This window comes from Myotis daubentonii, chromosome 21 (genome assembly GCF_963259705.1).
Source record: "Myotis daubentonii chromosome 21, mMyoDau2.1, whole genome shotgun sequence".
NCBI classification, from domain to species: Eukaryota; Metazoa; Chordata; class Mammalia; order Chiroptera; family Vespertilionidae; genus Myotis; species Myotis daubentonii.
Window position 1 is genome coordinate 15,826,261 of NC_081860.1, and position 20,387 is coordinate 15,846,647.

Consider the following 20,387-nt stretch of genomic DNA (forward strand, 5'->3'; position numbering starts at 1 on the left):
TGGACTCCCCCACACGGCACGGACGGGGAGGCAGCTCCGGCCAGAAGTCAGGTGACAGCTCCTCCTGGGGAGCTGGTCCCCCAAAGTGAGCTCTGAGATCCTGGGGACCACCCCAGGCATCCTGAGGTCGCGGTCTATGCTTGGGCCCAGGCACCTGCTTTTCTAGAAGCACCTGAGATGCTCCTGATACAGAAGGTCCGGGCCGCACTGCGAGGAGACACATGCTCAGGTCTGCCTGGCAAGCGACTCCCAGGCAGGAGGCACTGGGGTCTGATGAGAAGGGGCGCACTGAACCCCTCTGCATTCCCGAAGCCAGCCTCTGTGTGGCGGCTCAGGAGGGGACAGGGATGCCCAGGAGGGGAGAGATGAGCCGGGCGGAGTTCAAGGCGGGGAGGGCAAAGGGGAGGGGAAAGGGGCGCCCTCTCTGGAGTCTGAGGGCCGCCTCCCTCCCGGGGCAGCGGGGCGGCGGGCGCACTCACCACACTGGCTGATGTTCATGCGGAACAGGGGCAGCTGGGAGCCCTCGGCGCTGATGCAGTAGAGGTGCTGGCTGTTCAGCTTGGCCTCCCCCTGCTCCTGCCACAGCTGCATCCAGCGGATGTCACAGCTGCAGTTGAAGAAGTTCTGCTCCAACCTCCTGTGGGCAAGGAGAGGGGAGGGGACTCCTGAGCCGAGGCGGCTCCCCCCGGGGGCGGGGGAGGTAGGTGAGCGTCTGTGTCTAAGACAGGCCAGCTCCGCCCACGAACAGCACCTTCGTTTCCTTCCACTCTTTCCTCTGATCCAGCAGGAGGATCGCACATGAGACCCGTCCTTGCCTCTGCCCCAGAGCCTTCTGGGGACTGTCGGCACTTTCCTCCCAGACAGCGAGGCCCGCGCAGCAGAAAGCATGTGGTGTCAGCAGTGGCCTCCCCTGAGCAATCCTGAGGGCAGGGCTCAGGCAGAGGGAAGGGCAGGGGCAGAGCAGGGCAGGCCCAGGAGACCAGGGCCCCAGCCAGGAGCTCAGCCAGGCTGCAGGGACAGACAGGCACCCTCCAGGGCGGCCCTCCCTCTCATCAGTAATGCAGGTGGCCCAGCCCTGCCCCCAGATGGCTCGGGACTAATGGCAGGGCCCTGGGGGCTCCCACAGATTCGCTCGGCCCCAGGGGGCATGTGCGCCAGACACTCCGCTGGGGGCCTCGGCCAAGGCCGGGCGTTGAGGAAGCCTGGGTGCTCAGCAGTCCCCTCTGGTTTCCCCTCCCCCACAGCATGGCTGCCGGGCGCAGCCCTCGGGCCAGGGCCAGGACGTGGAAACTGAGGAAGGGACCAGGTCTGCTGTCACAGAGGAGCACATGCCCACAGGGCCAAGGGCCTCCTGACAACACAGTCCAGTGGCAGGAAAAGCACCCAGAAGACCTGGGTGGAGCCAGCGTGCATTGACCAGTGCCCCCCCCGCCCCCGGCCCAGAGGACACGCCGAGTCCCATCCCCAGCGCCCGTGAAGGTGGCCTGTGTTAGAAACACGGTCTTCACGGGCGTAATCACATCAAGGACCATGGGATGAGGTCATTCTGGATGGAGGGTGGACCCTAAGTCCAATGACGGGCATCTTTATGAGGGAAAGTGGGGAGAGAGACCACAGACGAGGAGATGGGAAGGACGGACTGACAGCGTGAGAAGACGGACGCCAGTGCTCCAACCCAAGGACCCACGAGCCGGGAGGATGGAAACGGCAGGAAACATGAGCTCCCGTGAGCCTCTGGGGAGCGTGCCCTGCTGAGTCTTGGTTTTGGACTCTGGCCTCCAGAGCAGTGAGCGAAGCTGTTCCTGTTTATTTAAGCCACCAGATTAGTGGTGAGACGGGCCGGCAGCGCTGGGAAAGCAATACAGCCGGGACCTTAATTCTCAAGGCTGTTTTCCCGTCTGCAAAATGGGGCAACTGCGCTCGGCCTTCCTTCTTCACAGTTATCGCGAGGATTAGCGACGCGTGCTCACGTGCTTTGTGAATGAGGCCGAGATGATGATGATGATGACTGCACTATTATGAACATGACGGCTCAGTGACTTCTAGGAGACCCGTGGGGAGTGGTCACGGCCAGGACTGGGAGAGGATAGTGCCAGGATAGCTCAAACCCATTCCCGACACTGAACTAACCCTTCACCAAGTCGATTAAATCTGCAAATTGTAGCAGGAGTAACGATCACTTTGCTTTAAGAAAATGAAGTATTCCAATCTATGTGAATCACGCCTGCCGTGTGTGCAGGGCATGAAGGGAACGGTCCCCGGGGTATTTCCGGAGGGTTCTGTGCCGTCAGTTTCTATCCTCCGCGCCTCTTGCCTAAATTACATCATGGGACACAGAATCCAAGCTTCTCTCCTGCCAATTCATTATCTCTAAGAGAATCTCGGATTCTTGCTCTGATTTCTGCCAGGCAGTTCCAGTCTTCCCTGTAAGAAAAAACACCATCTTGCCTTAACCAGAAACTTCTGAGAGCACTGAGCAACGCCAACTTGCATCTCCTCAAAGCCAGGCCCTGGAACAGTGCTGACAACTCTGAAGACGCTGCCAGTCCTCTCAGCGAGAGAGACACAACCTGGGCCAGGGGCAGCGCCAAGACCACAGCCTCCATCTCGCGCAAAAGTAACTGAGAAAGGGCCTGGCCGTTGTGGCTCAGTGGCTGAGCATCAACCCATGAGCCAGGAGGTCAGGGTTCCATTCCCGGTCAGGGCACATGCCCAGGTTGCAGGCTCCATCCCCAATAGAGGGCATGCAGGCGGCAGCAGATCCAAGATTCTCTCATCATTGATGTTTCTATCTCTCTCTCCCTCTCCCTTCCTCTCTGAACTCAATAAAAAGGTATTTTTAAAAAGCAAGAAATGGCTGAATGCCCTAGTTTGCCCTCAGTGCCTGCCGAAGGTCACTCGAGCCTCGGCCTCACCCTTCTGGCTGCCACAGCGCACAGAGCCATCTCCTCCGGCCTCTCCTCCGGGGCGAAATTCTAACTTCCTGCAAAGAGCCGGCCCACCCCGCACCCTGCCCACAGGCCCACAGGCCCACGGGTCCACGGGCAGACCCTGGCAGCCTGACGGCTCCTGGCAGATGGCGCCATGTGGACTAATCAGGACATCGGACAAGAAAACACTGCCCCCTCAGCCGCGGGCCAGGAACTGAGATTGTTTGGATTTTAATCATGGCCACAGCCAAGAGCCAACACGCGGCCCCTCCGGCCAAAAGATACATTTTCCACTCTGGCCACTCAATTCTTCCTCAAAAAATAGACCCCCGCCGGGGCGATGGCCCCTCCGAGGGGCCTCTTTATCTTACAAGTGAATTCTTTCCCTATTCAACAGCGCGACAGAACGAAATGCCCCGTGGACAGGGGCTCACGCACTGGCTCGCCGGACGCATGTCTTCATTCCTCCATAAGTCACATGCCCCGCACGGTGAATCGATCCCGGGCAGAGATGAATGCAGAATCCCATGATCCTCTGGGAGGAGCCTGGCATTGGCTGTAAATATATATCCTCGAACAACTGTCTCTAAAACGCCACGGAACTGGTCGCCAGGACAGCATGCCATGGATTTCGCATCCATTGATTTTTCTGAACGTTTTCTCAACAGTGTAGGCAACTGCAGGCCCCAGGTGCTCCCAGGAGAGAACATCTGTCCCTGGCCGCCCACAGGTGCGGGGCTCAGGCACTCCAGGGTAACTTGATGCAAGACTCCCCCAAAAGAGACCCCCCAATTAGCTCACTTATGTCAGGGCCCCTGATCACTCCTAGGGCTACATATGGAAAAAGCGCCATCATTCATTCTTTGAAAATTATCGTAAAACAGATCCTTGGATTGGAAACAGATGGAAAACATTGGAAAGGGGGGGGGGGTAGAAGAGGATAAAGGGTGGACAGATGATGACGGAAGGAGACCTGGCTTGGGGTGGTGAGCACACAATACACTGTACGGATGATGTGTTATAGAATTGTACCCCTGAAACCTATATAATTTTATTAGCCAATGTCACCCCAATAGATACAATTTTTAAAGAAGTTGGGAGATAGCTGTGCACAGTGGTCAAGAGTTTGAGTCCACTGGCTACCCACTGAGTTAATGGGTGACCTTACACAAGATACTTAACCTAAGGACCTCAGTGTCCCCAGTGTGAATGGCAGTAATCATTCCTCCCTATAGAATTTCTGTAAGGACTGAAGCAAGTACCGCCCAACACTCTATAGACTGGCTGGCCCAGTGCCGCCCAGAGGGGGTCCTTAGAAACTGCGTTAGCAACGGCACGGTCCTGTTGAGTTACCTCTGAGGGCTTTTCTACCTTCAAAGATGGGAACGCAGACAACACTCGCGTGTAACCACCTGACAGTCAGATGTCTGTGACCGTCTAGCGTTTCAGTGCTTTATACACAAATACGTACACACTTACCCTGTTCTGAGCTCGGGTAGGAGTTCCTACTGGCGTGCCCCTGGTCACAGCCCCACGGGACTAAGGAACCCTGATCCCCATGCCTATTGTGCCCACACAAGAGGAGCAGCCTGTGGGAGGGCAAAGTCCTGAGAAAGGAAAGCAACCCGCAGCAGGACTGCCGAACTCTCCGACACGGGCAACGAGACGGTCCGTGCCCCTGCCCGGCCCTGGCGGGGCCTTAAGCCTCGAGGGCGCTATGTCCACGGGGGTGAGCAGGGTAGACACGGCCAGCGGGTGATGGGCTGCCGGGACGCTGGATGGAAGCGTTCCCCTCCCCAACGCTGGGTCGGAAAAGGAACTCGGGCCGGACCAGCTGGAAGGACACGTGCTAAAGGCCCCTGCGTGGCAGCTCCCAGCCACTGTCTGTGGTGAAGGCAGAGAGGCAGTCTGCATGCAGGGACCTGGGCCCGAGTCACGTGCCACAGGGAGCACGAGCTGAGTCTCTGGAACCCTGACTCCCCAAGTTCATGCCCCCCAGCTCCTTCGCAATGAATTCCCGGGGTGATTCCCTCGACATCACACGCTGTCCCTCGGGCAGAGATGACCCGATGACTCACGCACCAACAGGAGCTGTTTGGTTCGGCAGCGCTCACGAATTTCCACTCACCCACCCATCATGTGTTTGGCCGGGGAAGGGGGGCACTGATCCACCTAGAAACGCAGCAAAGCTAAGCAGGCCACAGGCAGACCGATGCCCATGCTCTAGCCAGACAGACTGGCAGAGAATGGGAGGCGGGAAAGACGAGCAGACGGAGGTCAGAGGCCCGGGGTCGGGGCCCGGCTCCGCCAGGCCCTCGCAGCGTGATCTGGCTGCGTCTCCTATGACTCTCTGGGCTCAGAACCGGCACCTGAACGTGTAGCGGCCACGGCACAAGGAAGCAGCATGCCGCCTGCCGCCCAGGATGCTGGTGGCGGTAAAGCTCAGGTCCGGGAAACGAAAGCACGCCTGATCCGCTCAACAAGGCTCGACAGTATCCGTGTTATTTACCATAAACGGATCAATGCCCTTTCCTACTACAAACATCCGGGCCGTTAGCACTGATCACACAGAGATGACAAAACTGGGTCCCGCTGAGAGCGAGATTCCTGTCTTAGGAGCTGTGAGGTGCCGGAAAGAGCATCCCAAATCAAGCGGCGGGTGGGCGGGCTCTCACTGAACATGGTACACCCCACGCCACCAACCCCAGCAGCCCCTTCAGGTGGCGCCCAGCCCCGGGTGGCTCTGCTGCGCGACAGTCCCCACTCAACCTCCACCACCACTCCACCAGGCGGGGCGGTCTCCCACACCAGACTTACAATTCCCGCAGACTCAGCGTCTGGAAGAGCTGCCAGGAGAGTGTGGTGAGCCGGTTACTCGACAGGTTTCTGCGGGAGAGACAGAGAAAGGGGGAATTAAAGGGAAAATCTGGCCCAGACGGTGCTCTGGGGGCAGGCATGGCCATTGCATGGGAGCCCGGCTTGATCGTTCTCCTCCTTTGCCTCATCCTGCGATCCATCCACCTGCCACTAGTCCAGGCCATAGGCCAGGTTTGGAGGGGATTCTGAAGCCTTTCAAAGGGCTAGGTTTCACAAGTAAAATTTTTTCTCTTTTTAAAAAAATACATTTTATTGATTTCAGAGAGGAATAGAGAGGGAGAGATAGAAACATAAATGATGAGAGAGAATCATGGATCAGCTGTCTCCTGGACGCTTCCTACTGGGGATCGAGCCCGCAACCGGGGCATGTGCCCTTGACCGGGAATTGAACCCAGGACCCTTCAGTCCACAGGCCGACACTTTGAGTTTGAAGGTGAGTACACATCCATGAAACCATCACCATCCACAATGCCATACGCTGAACTATCTATCACCTCTAACTAACAGTTTCCTTCCCCTCTTTTTTTTTTTTTTTTTTTTTTTTTTTTTTTGAGAGAGTGAGAGAGAGTGGAAGGGAGGGGGAGAGACAGAGAAAGAGAAGCATCAATGTGAGAGAGATACATCGATTGGTTGCCTTCCGTACCCTGACCAGGGGATGGAGCCTGCAACCAAAGCACATGCCCTTGACCGGAATCAAACCCGGGACCCTCCAGTCCACAGGCCGATGCTCTATCCACCAGCCAGGGCCCCCTCTCTTCTTGTGATGCGAACATTTAGCAGGAGCTGTACCCCCCTGACAGATCCTGGCGCATATAATACAGCATGCTAACCGGGCAGGGCGCTGTGCTACAGGTCACTAGGGCTTCTCACAACAGGAACTCCGAACCTTTCACCCCCAACCCTCGGAACAGGTGCACAGGCCGCACAGGCCGCGGAAACTGCGCACAGCGCCTGCCTCCCCGCTAGCCAGGCCCTCCCGGCAGAGACGCCCGCTGATCCAGACATCAGCCTTTGTTCACACTTCTTTTCTCCCCCTAATGGCTACTTAATTGTCCTCATTAGGACGGACAGGGGAAAGGAGCAGCCATCCTCCTCGAATGAAAGAAGCGACACCCACCGCTATTATCTGCCGGGCCCAACAAACACCCGGGGATGTGACCGCGGCCGTAGAGGCAGCCATTCTGCGCTGCTGGAGCTGAGCGGCCCCAGGAGCACGGCTCTCATCTGGCAGCGATGACGGGTCAGGACCCACTCAGGGGAACACCTGCACGCGCACGTGCACACACGTGTGTGTTTGTGTCTATCAGACGTGCGGTAATAGATGCAAACAGAGACCTGCTTACACACACACACACACACACACACACACACACACACGTATGCACGTCCGCTCACAGGTGCGTCTATATTTAGAGGGCTTCTCCCACAAATATTTGCGTAGAGACAAATATAGGCTTCCCTGAGGAATGCGGGGGTGGACGGCTGATAGGCCCTCCGGAACTTGCGCTGGAGGTAAGAATGAGGAGCCACGAGAACTGCAGCTGTGCTGAGCGGAGGCCAGGAACTGGGCGGGAGAGGGCGCTGGCAGCTGGGCGCGGGCCAGCGCAGTGGCCTCTGCGGGTCACAGGGGAGCTGGAGGAGAGGGGGGAGGGGCCGTGCCAGGGAACAGTGCTCCAGGAAGCGGAGGGAGCGTGGGCCAAGGCCTGAGAGGGGCCTGGGCAGAGAGGAGAGCGGTCTGGGGTGAGGAGGAGGGGGTGTGCTGCCCCACCTTGCTGGCATGGCAGGGAGTTGGGCTGTAGTTTAGGGAGCCAGGGGAGGCGATAGGGGGTTCTGTAGGGCACGGCAGGATCTGATGGGCATGTCTAAGAACCGAGGACAACACTGGGCGCACTCAGGAGGCGGCTGCGCTGCTGCAGGCAAGGAGAGGGAGCAGAGGTCACCAGGGGATGGAGTCGAGGTGCTGGGGGTCGAGCCGCCAGGACTTCCTACTGGGTTGGAACTGGCAGAGGAAGGAGAGGGACCTGAGTAGCCCGGCGAGCAGTGGCGGCATCAGTGACATGAGGAAAGCTGCCAAGGTCACGCCTGGGGGGACTGAGAGCCCCCCTGGCAAATGCTGAGGTGCCTCCTGGGCAGCCATGGGGAGCATCCGATGGCCGTGGGACCCAGAGCACCACAGCTCACCCAGGAGCAGGCGTTCGAACACAGGTCAGCCTGAGGCCGGGGCTGGCCCTTCCCCTCTGAGGCAGCCCTGTCTTCGGGGACGGCCCGTGGCTAATGGGGAGGGAGCCCCCGTGCCGAGGGTGCAGGGGCCAGCGGAGAAGGGCAGGGACCACTTGGTCAAGGGCAACAGGCTCGGTATCAGCCTTTGCGTCTCCATCCCCACTAGCACCTGTGACGTCCCAGTACATGTGAGGGACTAACCAGGGCAAGTCTTTCCCTGGTTGGCGGTCCACCCACAGCAGCGTGGGTGGCAGCACACGTCAGACAAGGCCAGCACCCCGCGCTGTCCACCCCACCCCAGCGCACCCTGAACCAAGCCCTCAGCACCGGAACCGGGTCGGATCGCTGAGCCCTGGGAACAGAAGCCGGAGGGGGGTGAGGGGGGGAGACCCGAGTGGCCCGGGTGGGGCGGGAGGACCGTCGGGGCCGAGGCAGGCGCAGGCGGCCGGCAGTGCCCCTGGCAAAGGTCATGCTTTGCTATGTTAGGCAGAAATGTCACGAGAAAATTGGATTCTGAGAGAACTAAAATAACAGGCATTCCGGGCAAATAAAGAAGAAGAAATCGCATTATCGTACAAGTTAGAGAGGGCGGGGCGGGGACACCTCACCCAGGGCCGCGGTCTCCGGTGCCTCCAGCCCTTGGGCAGAAGGAGGAGCCCCCGCAGCTTCGACTCCAAGCTGACTGTCCAGCTGCGACCCCTGAAAGCTCCATGTCAGGATTCTGTCCCTCCCTCCCTCCCTCCGTCCGCGCCCGGTCACCTAGCTTCCAGCCCCTGAGCCCCCATCTGCTCTCTGTCCACTCGGCCAGCTTCCCCGGGCACACCAGTCTCCTCCTGTTCACAGAGAGACCAGAGCCAGCGGTCTGTTCCGCTTGCCTCAGAGGCGAATGCCACGGTCCCTGACCTCTGCAGGGATCTCTCTGCTCTTACAGAAGACCCTTTTCTGAGTGCAGTGTGGGCTCAGAGCGCCAAGCACAGCCGGCCAGACAGCAGCCAGGCCGCCCCGCCCGGCTCACGGGTGCCCAGGGCCTGTGGCTCGCAGGCTGCAAGCACATGATATAAACCTCATTTCCTTCACCCACGAAGGCAGCCCTGGGAAGGGGCCATTCTCCTTCCCTGGAGACCCACCAGCCTCTCAGCTGTCCGTCTGTCTTCTTCTCATCTCCCCTGGAAGAAGCAGCCCCCTGCCCCTCCATGTCGGGTGGGTTCTTCTGAAACTGCTGAAGACCCTGAGGAAAGGTCAGGGAAGGAGGACCCCCCGCCCCCCCCCAGGGCAGCCCCAGCCGCACAGAGAGTGCGCGTGGAAGGAACAGCCCGAGGAAGAAGGAGGAGGCTGCCAGATGCCGCCCGCGTCTCCCTGAGCGGGGACCTGACACCTCCTCGGCCTTGACCTTGTGACTTCCCGCACGGTCAGCCTCGCCGCCACCCTCTCCTCAGGGGGAAGTGGAAGGAAGGAGGCAAGCACCACGCCATCTCGTCACCAAGGCCTGCTGCCGGCCCCCGAAAACCCGGAGCCTGCGATGTTCCCCTCGAAGGCCAAGAGCTATTTGTCTGCATCACTGACATATTTGCTTTTCCTCAATTAAATTGCTCTAAAAGGGGGTGGGGGGCTAAAGCCATTTGAGCCGTTTTTATTCAGCTAAATGGCACTGGATGGCTCATTTAATGAACCTTAATGAAGCCAAAATGCTTTCTCTAATCAGATCTCAAGTGGCATGACTGGTGTCCTGACCTTCGATCAGGAGGCTGGAGCAGCTCTTCCCCACGGCCCTGTGCGGGGCTACGCCAGGGTTTCCCAGAGCAAGTTCCTGGGAATCGAGGTCTGCAGAGTATTAATGGGGATTAAGAGAGGGGAAAGAATTCATGCTGCCTGAAAAATGCCGTACGGAACAAAATCGAACGGGCTTGCCCTGCACAACTTCTCAGAGCCTTTCTGAAGGAAGGACCTGGCCCCAGGCTCTCACACTCACTGGGCCACAGAGGTTTCTCCACGAAGAGTCCAGCAGAAATATCACCCACACGGTATGTCTAGAGAAATCATGGTTGTGATAAGAAACAGATGTTGGGTCTTTGTCCATGGTTCCTGGCTCACAGCTGCCCAAACCCTTGTGGCTTCCTGAGAGAGAAGCACAATCAGGGCACCTTTTGTTATAACATTTGGTCTCACCAGGGTGTGGCTCCGTGGCTGAGCATCGACCTAGGAACGAGGAGGTCACAGTTCGATTCCCGGTCAGGGCCGATGGCCAGGCTGCGGGCTCGATCCCCAGTAGCGAGGCATGCAGGAGGCAGCTGATCCCTGATTCTCTCTCATCATTGATGTTTCTCTCTCTCTCCTCCCTTTCTCTCTGAAATCAATAAATATATATTTTAAAAATATATATCTGGTCTCTTGTCCTCGGTTCCTGAAATCACCTCAGAGAGGGAGGTGAGTGTGGAAACGCCCACCGGCTTGGGGTGGCTGCCAGGAAAACCATGAACAGGGGTGGAACCTTTAGTCCCACCCCCCGAGCTCCAGGAAGGAGGGTGGCAGGTGAATCGGTCACCCATGGCCATGACTCAATCAGTCCTGCCTCGGTCAGCAAGCCTCCGTGAAAACCCAAGAGGAGGGGCTGGGAGAGCTTCCTGGTGGGGGAGCTGCATGCTTCCGGGTGCCGCCCTGCTGGGCCCGAAACTCCCAGGGGAGTAAGAGAATGGACCTTCCTTATCCCATGGCCCCAGTGTAATCACAAGGGTCCTTAAGAGCAGAAGAGGGAGGCAGACAGAAGCTCAGGGAGAGAGATGCGACCGTGAGCGAAGGACAGAGATGATGGAAGAGGCCACAAGCCAAGGACTGGGGGCAGCCTCCGGGAGCCGGGAGAGCAGGAAACCGATGCTCCCAAGAGCCTTCTGAGGGAGCACAGCCCTGCCGAGACCCGGGTTGTAGCCCAGAGACAGCCGTGTCAGGCGTCTAATCTACAGACGTGTGAGACAACACATTAGGGCTTCCAAGCCACACGGTTCCTGGTGACTCGTCACAGCAGCAAGAGAAAACTAATACAGGTCAATCCTGCATTCGAGAGGCAGAGTCCAGTCGTGGCGACGGAGACCAAATGGCCCGCAAAGCTGTAGTGTGTGGCCTTTCACAGACAGAAAGGGCGCCAGGCCCTGGCCTTGCCAACAGAAATAGAAAGCGAGCCACATATGCTGCTCAGAACTGACGCGTCGTCACATTTTAAAAAGTGGAATGAAAGAAGCTGAATTCATGTCTTTTACTGGAGCCAATAAATCCACAGCATCAGCAGCTCGACCTGTGATCAATATGAAAATACTAGATATTTCATCTCCTGTCTTTCTGGGAACGGTGGCTGTGAAATCCATGTGCATTCCGCACTCCCAGCGCTCAGCATGGACTGGCCGCGTGTCAAGTGCGCATAGCCAAGGCGGACGGGGCAGCGCTGGGCCATCTGTAAAGGCCGCGCTCCCCAAGGCGTCAGCGGAGAGGAGCAGGCAGCAGATGGGGAAGCGGACTGCAAGTTCCAATGTAAAGTCAGGTGCCCTGCCCGGATGCGACCTGTCCCCAGTCCAGCAGCCACGTGGCTCTCTGGAAGGGAAGCCCTCGATTGCCCCCAGCACCTCCCGGGCTGGAGAGCTCAGGGCAGACTCCCCTGGAAGCCCAGGTCTTTCTGTGCCACGACCTCCACCTCCAACCCATAGAGACTCTCCCCACCCACCTCCCTCCCCGTTCTTCACTCCCCACCTCCCGATCAACAGAGGGTGTGCCCGTGCTGGCTGCCCCTCAGAGCTTCCCGGCGCTCCCCCACCTCTGTGCCCTGCACCCGGTGCTCCCTGCACCCCGAGGGCACAGCTGCCACCCCTCTGAAAACGTGCCCTCCTCTCTCTCCTGCTCTGTGCCTGGGCGCCCACTACAGCCCACACTGCCGACTACTGGCTTTGAGTGACAGCTGTGCGTGTGCGGCCCTCCCCCGTCAGACGGCTTCCCTTGAAGGCAGGGGACCATTCCTTGTCAGTCTGACCGCCTGTACAGCAGCTGGAGTACAGGGAGCGCTCAGCAAAGACGCAGCCAACGCCACGGAATTCCCACCGCCAGCATCACGTGGGCCCGGGTGCCGGCCGGCCGCTGAGCTCCGAGCTCTGTGACCCGGGGAGTTACCTGACCAGTCTGTGCCTCCGTTTGCCCACATGCACGTTGGGGATCGCAGAGGGCAGGCTCCTCTGAATTGTGGTGAGGATTAAATGGGGTATGGCAGGTCGGGTACAGAAAGGAGCTGGCACTATGCCTGGCCCTTGCACAATCTATCTTTTCTTTTCCTTTAGTGTGACATTTATTTTTTATTTTATTTTTTAAAATCTTTATTGTTAAAAGTATTACAGATGTCCCCTTTACCCCCCCCCCCCGTGACCCTTCTAGCCTGCCCCCGCCTGCCCCCGGCCCTCACCACCCCATTGTCTGTGCCCAGGGTTATGCGTATACGCACGCATGTTCTTTGGCTGATCTCTACCATCTATCATTTTCCATGCCTGGCGCCTCTCCCTTATCTGCCCATCTCCAGTCGCCCCAAGTCCAAGCCCATTAGAGCAAATACCCGAGACCCAGGCTACGCCGGCTGAATTCAAGCGTCAACAAAACCCCGGCTCAACGAAGCAACATGGGCTGGGGGATCTTGCCCTTTGCAGGCAAATCAACCAAAATCTCACCTCCCCAAAGCACGTGAGCTGCCTCTGGGGCCCAGAGGGCACGCCTGGCGACAGTGGGCATCCCAGCGGTGCCCACGCAGGGGCGGGGTGGGCCGGGCCCCAGGAGACTCCACAGTGAACCACGTCGCGGTGGCAGAGCCAGGACATCGCGCTGGTTCTCACTCGAGAGCCGTTCTGACAACAGACAAGCAGAGCCCGGAGCGTCTGTGGGAAAACCAAGGACTGTGCCCTTACCGACTGCAGGGAGAGCAGGAGCTACCGAGGGGGCGGGAGCCAGGGCGGACTGGCTGCTGGTGAGGACGCTGCCTGGAGCTGGGGAGCGGGAGGGAGGGGGGCGGGCAGGGCCCCTTGCTCTCCAGGAGGCAGGAGGCAGATCCTGCTAATGACAGCTGGCGGAGACACCTGTCCCCTCTGAGAGCTGCTCCTGGGGCCGAGGGACAGCCCATGGCTCTCCACACAGCACATCGTGAGAGAGGGCTGCTCTGGGCCTCTCTCTGAAGAAACCTCCTTAGGCCCCGGCCCTCCTGCAAGCGGCCACCTGTGGGTCTGGGGACGCATCGGAGAAGCTCTCCAGCTCCCGTGTCAGAGCCACTGTCAGTGGGGCTGGCTTTGCTGAGCTGCTCCGGGCGAGGGGGGTGGTCCGGGAGCCCCTTCCAGGACCACCGACCGACTAGTGACATTTTTGTTGCTAATCCTCACCCTAGGATATTTTTCTACTGATTTTTTAAAAATATTTTTTTATTGATTTCAGAGAGGAAGGATGAGGGAGAGAGAGATAGAAACATCAATGATGAGAGAGAATCATGGATTGGCTGCCTCCTGCACGCCCCCTACTGGGGATGGAGCCCATAACCCGAGCATGAGCTCTGACCGGGAATTGAACCCTGACCTCCTGGTTCATAGGCTGACACCCAACCACTGCCCTCCAGCTGCCAAGGCATCCCCACTGCACATGTCAGGTTTTGGAGAGGAGTGAATGAGCCGACGCTGAAAGAACAGAGCCCAGCTCCTGTCACATGCTGGTGCCAGTGATGAACCAGCAGGGCCTGGACTAGGATTCTAACCCAGACCCATCTCCCAGAGAACGGGGCTCCCCACCCCCCACCCCCAGACGCCCCAGGGCACCAGCACCACAGCAAACAAGGACACCAGGCTCCCAGACGCCTCCGTCCTCCTTGGCCACTTTCTAGCTCTGCAATGCTTGGCTGAGCCTCACCCTTCTCTCCTCGAAAATGGGCACATTTATCTGATGGTGAGAACTGACTAAAATAACACATGGGCACCCCACACCGTGCCTGCCACACGCAGGTGCCCAGTGGAAACGGGCTACGAACACTGGCCACATTCACAAAAAGAAAGCTGATAAGGCCACACCTCCGAAGCGTCAGGAACCAAGCAGGGGTCGGCCGGGGTAGGCCCAGGTTCTGTTCCTCAATCCTTGGGAGCAACGGGCACGTGGCAGGAACCAACTAGAAACCTCACACCAGACACCCACCGTGCTTGCAGACGCTCTAAACGGTTTCCAATTAATTAACTGATTACGGGCTAGAACAGAAGGGGATTCGAAAGAGCGCTGTTGACCTTTAAGAATAATTAATATCATCATGATACCAACCTCATCCAAGGAAAATAATGAGGAACATTTGAATATTACAGTCAAAAGCCTGGATGGGGAGGCAGATGGGCCTTCTCTAAGCGGCGCCCAGCTCCCTGCTCCTGCTCCGGCTTCCTGTGCACCCGCCGCCCCCACCAGCCTCTTCCGGAGACGGCGGGCGGACCAGGGAGGTCTGGGCCTGCCACCCTGCACACACGGGCAGCTGCCGCCCTGGCCCAGTCCTGTGGCCACTGTTTGCCCAGCAGAGAAAGAAGGGCAGGGTGCACGGTGCCCGATGCTGCAGGGGCACCAGCTCCCCTTCTCAGTACACGTGGGTGTCTGCGAGCCCCTCTCCCTGCCCAATGCGCGGCCAGGGCCAGGCCCACCGGGAAGGACCCCGCTCCACGTCTGGGCGGACGCCGGGCCTCCCGGCTCCCTTCCCCATCACACCTGGAGGGCTTCTCTGATGTGGTATCTGATGGCACACAGTCCACACAGCCGGTGAAGTCGAGGGACCATCTGCTTGGCCACAGTTCTATTCCCAGCCTCCAGCCACGGGGTGCTGAGTGGATGTGGAATGAGCTCTCGCAGAGACAGCCTTCCTGGACCCTATGGCTCCTCCCGGAATTCCTGGCAGACTCCTCCTCCTCCGTGACTCCCCCTCAGAGCCCTCCTGACCGCCCCCTCCACGCTGCTGGCTTCCCCTCACACGTCCCAGAGTTGTCCACCCCTTTACTTCAGCACTTGTCACACAGTCAAATAATCCGTCTGTGGACAGCGTGGCTTCCTCTGTGACCGCGGGCACCCTAACAGTCCAACCACAGCCTTTCTCTCTGTGTCCCTGGTGTAAGCAGAATGCCTGGGACATAGTAGGCGCTCAGTAAATAGTTGTTGAATGAACCCGAGAATAAACGGAAGTAATTTGATTAAAGGAGGCAGAACCCACAAAAACTTCACTCGTCTCTAGATAGCTGCAAGGATACAAGACTGACTCATTCATTCAGCAGGACTGGCCCGGCCGGCGTGGCTCAGTGGTTGAGCGCTGACCTATGAACCAAGTCCCGGTCAGGGCACATGCCCGGCTTGGGGGCTGGATCCCCACTAGGGGATGTGCAGAAGGCAGCTGATCGGTGACTCTCTCTCATCATTGATGTCTCTATCTCTCTTTCCTTCTCCCTTCCTCTCTCTCTAAAATCAATAAAAACATATTTTTAAAAAATAAATAAATGCAATCATTGTTTTAAAAAACAACAAGTACTGGTGACAGGTGGCCTGGCCTGGCTCACCGCATCCTGGTGGCCCAAACAGCCCAGCTCACATCGGTTACCCTGGAATCCCAACTGTCAGTTCTCTTCCACTCTCCAAAGTTTGCACAATTTCACTGAATGCCATGCACACTTCGGGGTGTTGGTTTACAGCACAGAACAAAAGAGATACGCACTCTCTACACAAAAGAAGGCTCAGTAGCATCCCAGCTTGACTATACGGTCAGGCAACCTCCACCCCTTCACCACTCAACACACACTAATGGGTGCCCCGTCCATGCCAGGCGGTGCCAGGCATGGGGTACATAGCCACGCTCCTTCATGGAAGTCCGTGCATTCCCTGTTTCTGGGAGCATCTGGGGGACGAGACCCGTCTGAAACGTCTGCCTGGGACTCGGAATGTGGTTCCCCGTGGTCTTGAACCCGTGCTGGCCCCACGGGGTGATGGGATGCAGTTGGCGTGGCCACGCCCCTGTAGCCACACCCCTGTAGCCACGCCCCTATATGCATAATGTCCACCTGCACAGGCATGTGCCCTGCTCTAGAATAACTCATTTCTAACCCTTAGAAAGGGCAGGTCAGAAGGTGTTAGCAAGAAGGTCCAGCTACAGACACAAGGTGCCCTGAAAACCTCCCCCCAGGACCCCACGGCTCGGAGAGACCCGCCCCATGCCGGGACCCGCTTTACCCCGATTCCAGCTGTCTGCACACAGACCTCTCCGTCAGACCCTACCGCTATCCCACTCCCAAAGCCCCCACCAGGCCTCCCTGGCACCGCTCTCTCGCCTCCCTTCTCGCCCGCCTCGCCTGCCAGCAAGAGCGTGTCCTTCTGCGCTGCAGCCATGACGGGGCCCGCTGCCCGGCCACCCGCCCCCACCTCCGTCTCGCGCCAGTGTCAGCTGCAAACATCTCTTTTCTCCTTTTAATTGCACTTCTCTGCTTCCCTCTCTGCTACTGGCCTCATGACTCAGGGCTTTCACTTAGTCGCCAAACAATGCCATCACCCGCTTTCTGTAATTCATGCCGCGCGGCCTTTTGGCCGCTGTTGTCCAATTCCACACGATGTTTGGGAAAAGCGGTGTTTGTGCCTGTTTCCCGTGGCCTCCCTCCCGCAGGGACCTGGCAGCGAGCACGGGCTGATGCAGGGACGAGGTGAGACAAGCATTGTATCCCGTGTTGAATATGTGGGACCCAGAGCCGACCCCCACCCCACTTGGTTCCACGTAGATTCTTCTGCGGCTGAGGATGGAGGTAAACTGGGGGTGAGAGGCCATTTGTCTATAGAGACAGCACCCTTTTATAAATATATTTTTAATGATTTCAGAAAGGGAGAGGGAGAGAGCGAGAGAGGCATCGTGATGAGAGAGAATCATGGACCGGCTGCCTCCTGCTCGTCCTCTACTGGGGTTCGAGCCCACAATCCCTACCATGTGCCCTGACCAGGAATCGAACCGTGATCTCCTGGTTCATAGGTCGATGCTCAACCACTGAGCCACGCCGGCCGGACGAGACAAAACCCTTAGAATGGAGACTCTGGGAAATGAAAGGAAAGAGCACGTGGGTGTTTGGGCCTGGCAAGGCTGGCACTCGCAGGTGACTGTGCCCACGAGGTTCTGTGGCCGGGTCTCTGCTCACAGTCCTAGTCACAGAGAGGAGGCATGGTTTGCACCCTGACCGCAAGCACTGCTCCATGAAAGCGTGCAGGTAAGTGTCACCCAGTGGTATGAATTTCACACGCCTTGCATGGAACATGGTGCCAACCTCGACCAGTTCTTTCTTCTACCAGCATGACCGTGGCTGACCTCAACGTAATTTAAAACCTGGAGCTTTGAATACAAGTGCAAACAATTAATTAACTTGCTAATCATTTTCGCCTGCTATGGGAACTTTTTTCAGAATTAGTAATGACGATCGTGTGAAGAAAATTGGGATACAGAAGTAATTTTCTGGGAAATATCACTTTCGAGGGCCTGTTAGGAACTAATCACTATATGCTTTAAAGGTATTAGGCCCCTGAATTTCCCCAACAACCTTTTATGGTTCATGTTCTTGTTATGATTTGTTCTCATTTTAAAGATAAAGACTCTGAGGCTTAGAGGTCAGGCAACTAGTTCAAGGTCATGAAGCTGGTAATGGTAAAATAGGGCCTGAATCACTGTGTCTGATTCCAGAATCCACACGCTTAGCTCACTACTATGGGTGCACACACATGCACACGCACATGCAACACACACAGGCCAGGTGTCCGGAAATCCGGCTGGGACTCTGCACACGCAGGGGGAAGCTTTCCGGGAAGGAAGGAGGCACAGTGGCGTGGAGAACAACCCACCAGGGCTGCGGTGCCCCTCCCAGTTTGTCCCCCTCTGACTATTCCTGCGAGAAAGCACGTGACAAAGCCACTGGCTATGGGCAGAGGGACAGCAGGAGCAGAACGGGTAGAGCGATGGGCAGAGCGAGCCCTGGACGGCAGACCCTGAGATCTCTGCCTGGAAGAAAGAACGTCGCTCCAGCAGGTCCCTTCCCAGCCCCGTGGCCCACACAGTCCCCATCCGGGGCGACCGAGGTCATAAACCACAGCCCTCACTCCCTGTGCACCGGGCCTGGGAGGAGAGGGCTGGAGGAGCAGGCCTTTCTCACATCCTCTCCCTGCTGTACCTGGCTCCCACCGGGCGGGCAGGCAGAAAGCAGGCCCCTGTCCGCCGCTGTCCTCAGCTCGTCTAGCATGCCCCCTGCACTGAAGGACATAGGGCAGCCGCCAGCAGTGCCAGTGACGCTGGAGAGAAGGTAAGGGGAGGCCAGAGCGTGGGCACCTCTATCCAGGGAGCTGTTCACAGCCCACCTGCCCAGGGCGCTCCCCGAGCTCTGGCCATGGTGCTGAATCCCCAGGGCGCTGGTCGTTAGTCATAAGAGGGAAAGGTCAGTGGACTCCCACAGCTGCACACCTCACGGTGACCACGCCATCCTATGTCCAAAGAGACACATGCACTCATCTCAGAGGTGCTCAGGGGGCCTAACAGGTGCCCGGCATGTCCTGGGCACATCAGTGAAAGAGGACCTCAGGACCACAAGAATAAGGAACTCCCTCACCTGGCAGGCGTGGCAAGTACCTGAGGGTTGATCTATGAACCAGGAGGTCACGGTTCGATTCCCAGTCAGGGCACAGGCCTGGGTTGCATGCTCCATCCCCAGTAGGGGGCGTGCAGGAGGCAGCTGATGCATGACTCTGTCTCATCATTGATGTTTCTCTCTCTCTCCTTCCTCAATAAAAATGTATTTTTAAAAAAAAAAAAAAGAAACTCCCTAAAATTCTGATGTGGCCCCGCACTACAGAAGGGACCAGACCACATCTGCGTAAAGAGCCCGCCGTGTGCCGGGCCTTCACATGTTGTATCTCAGCCAAGACCTAAACAGGCCTCAGAGGGAGGTGGTGTTCTCGCCACAGGAGAGACCCAGCTCAGAGGTGGGACGCCGTGACCCAGGTCTCACAGTTGCCAGCCATCCCGCTGGGAAAGGGGCTGCCTGCCTGACTCCAGTACTTGTGACCTCGAGTTCAACACTGTGCCTCTCTCTCAGTGCTCAACCAAGTCAGGGGAGGGGCAGGGCAAGAACATCCTAGCACAGCCCCAGAGCATGAAACCGCGTGACAACTGCCACTGACGATCTCCGAAAAGTAAGTCCGGTCACAGCGAGCGTTCACCTGAGGTCTGAGCAGACTACACCAGGAGAGGGACAGGGGACCAGGAGGAAGAGCGGAGGGAGGGAGGGAAGAGAGGGAAGACAGAGCACTGCTGGGGATCCGGGCTGGGAATGCGATTATTAATATTCCAAACGGAGCCCGGCCGCTTAAGCTGTATTTAAGAACAAGCCCGACTGCATAATTACAAGGCCTTAATTTGTTTTCTTTTCTGTGCGAGCACCGCCCATGAGGGCCTGGGCATCGGCTGCTGATTGAAGATGGACAGCTGTCACTCAGAGCGGCAGCCTCACGGCCGCCTGGGGGTGGGGATGAGCCGCCTGCCCCCTGGGGCACAGCTGGGTGCACCAGCTGTGGGAACGGACAAGAGGACCAGGTGTCCTCTCATGGTACCTGTCACACTGTAATCACCTCTGTCCTCCAACCCAGAACATGGTGACGGGGTGGTACCTCAGGACCAAGGCCAGCAGCCCCAAGAGGCACAGGGGTTAAGTGGGGAATGAGAGAGACATAATCCATCAGGAAGGAACAAGGGGGAGACGGAGGCTGCCAGCCTGCTAAGGAACGGAGAGGGACGGACATGAATGATGATCCAAAATAGCCGGGGACTGATCTGGCTTTCTAGACTGTCCCTAACAAGAACAATGAGAAGAGGGTGTGGACAAATGGGAAGCGATGAAGCCTCAGGGCAGGGGGGGGAGAACAGAAAACCGACTGAGCATAAACGAAGCTGGAAAATACGGCACGTGTCTACCTCCACCTCCACGGCCAGGAGACGCAGCCGGGGCCACGCTGCTTACTCGGCATTAGACCGAGTTTCTGGAAGGCAAGGCTGACAAGAGCATAACCAAACTGTAACGTTCAGGCCATGCCTGGCCGGTGTGGCTCGCTAGGTGAGCGTCGACCCATGAACCCGGAGGTCAGGGTTCCATTCCCGGTCAGGGCACATGCCCGGATTGCAGGCTCCATCCCTAGTAGGGGGCGTGAGGGCGGCAGCCGATCCATGATTCTCCCTCATCATGGATGTTTCTGTCTCTCTCTCCCTCTCCCTTCCTCTCTGACATCAATAAAAAGTATTTTTTTAAAAAAAAAAATAACAAAACAGCAACAACA

At 57.8% G+C, this 20,387-nt stretch overlaps 1 protein-coding gene across 5 annotated transcripts in view; it reads right to left on the minus strand.

Annotated features, from left to right (window-relative positions):
• Positions 1–20,387, minus strand: part of NTRK3 (neurotrophic receptor tyrosine kinase 3) — a 213,838-nt gene that overhangs the window by 154,418 nt on the left and 39,033 nt on the right. For all 5 annotated transcript variants that reach the window (XM_059678133.1, XM_059678129.1, XM_059678130.1 and 2 more), the window contains exons 5-6: positions 5,748–5,816; positions 480–637 (exon numbers count right to left, since the gene is read on the minus strand). In XM_059678133.1, coding sequence (XP_059534116.1) covers positions 480–637; positions 5,748–5,816 — 227 coding nt within the window. The remainder of the gene's footprint in view (positions 1–479; positions 638–5,747; positions 5,817–20,387) is intronic.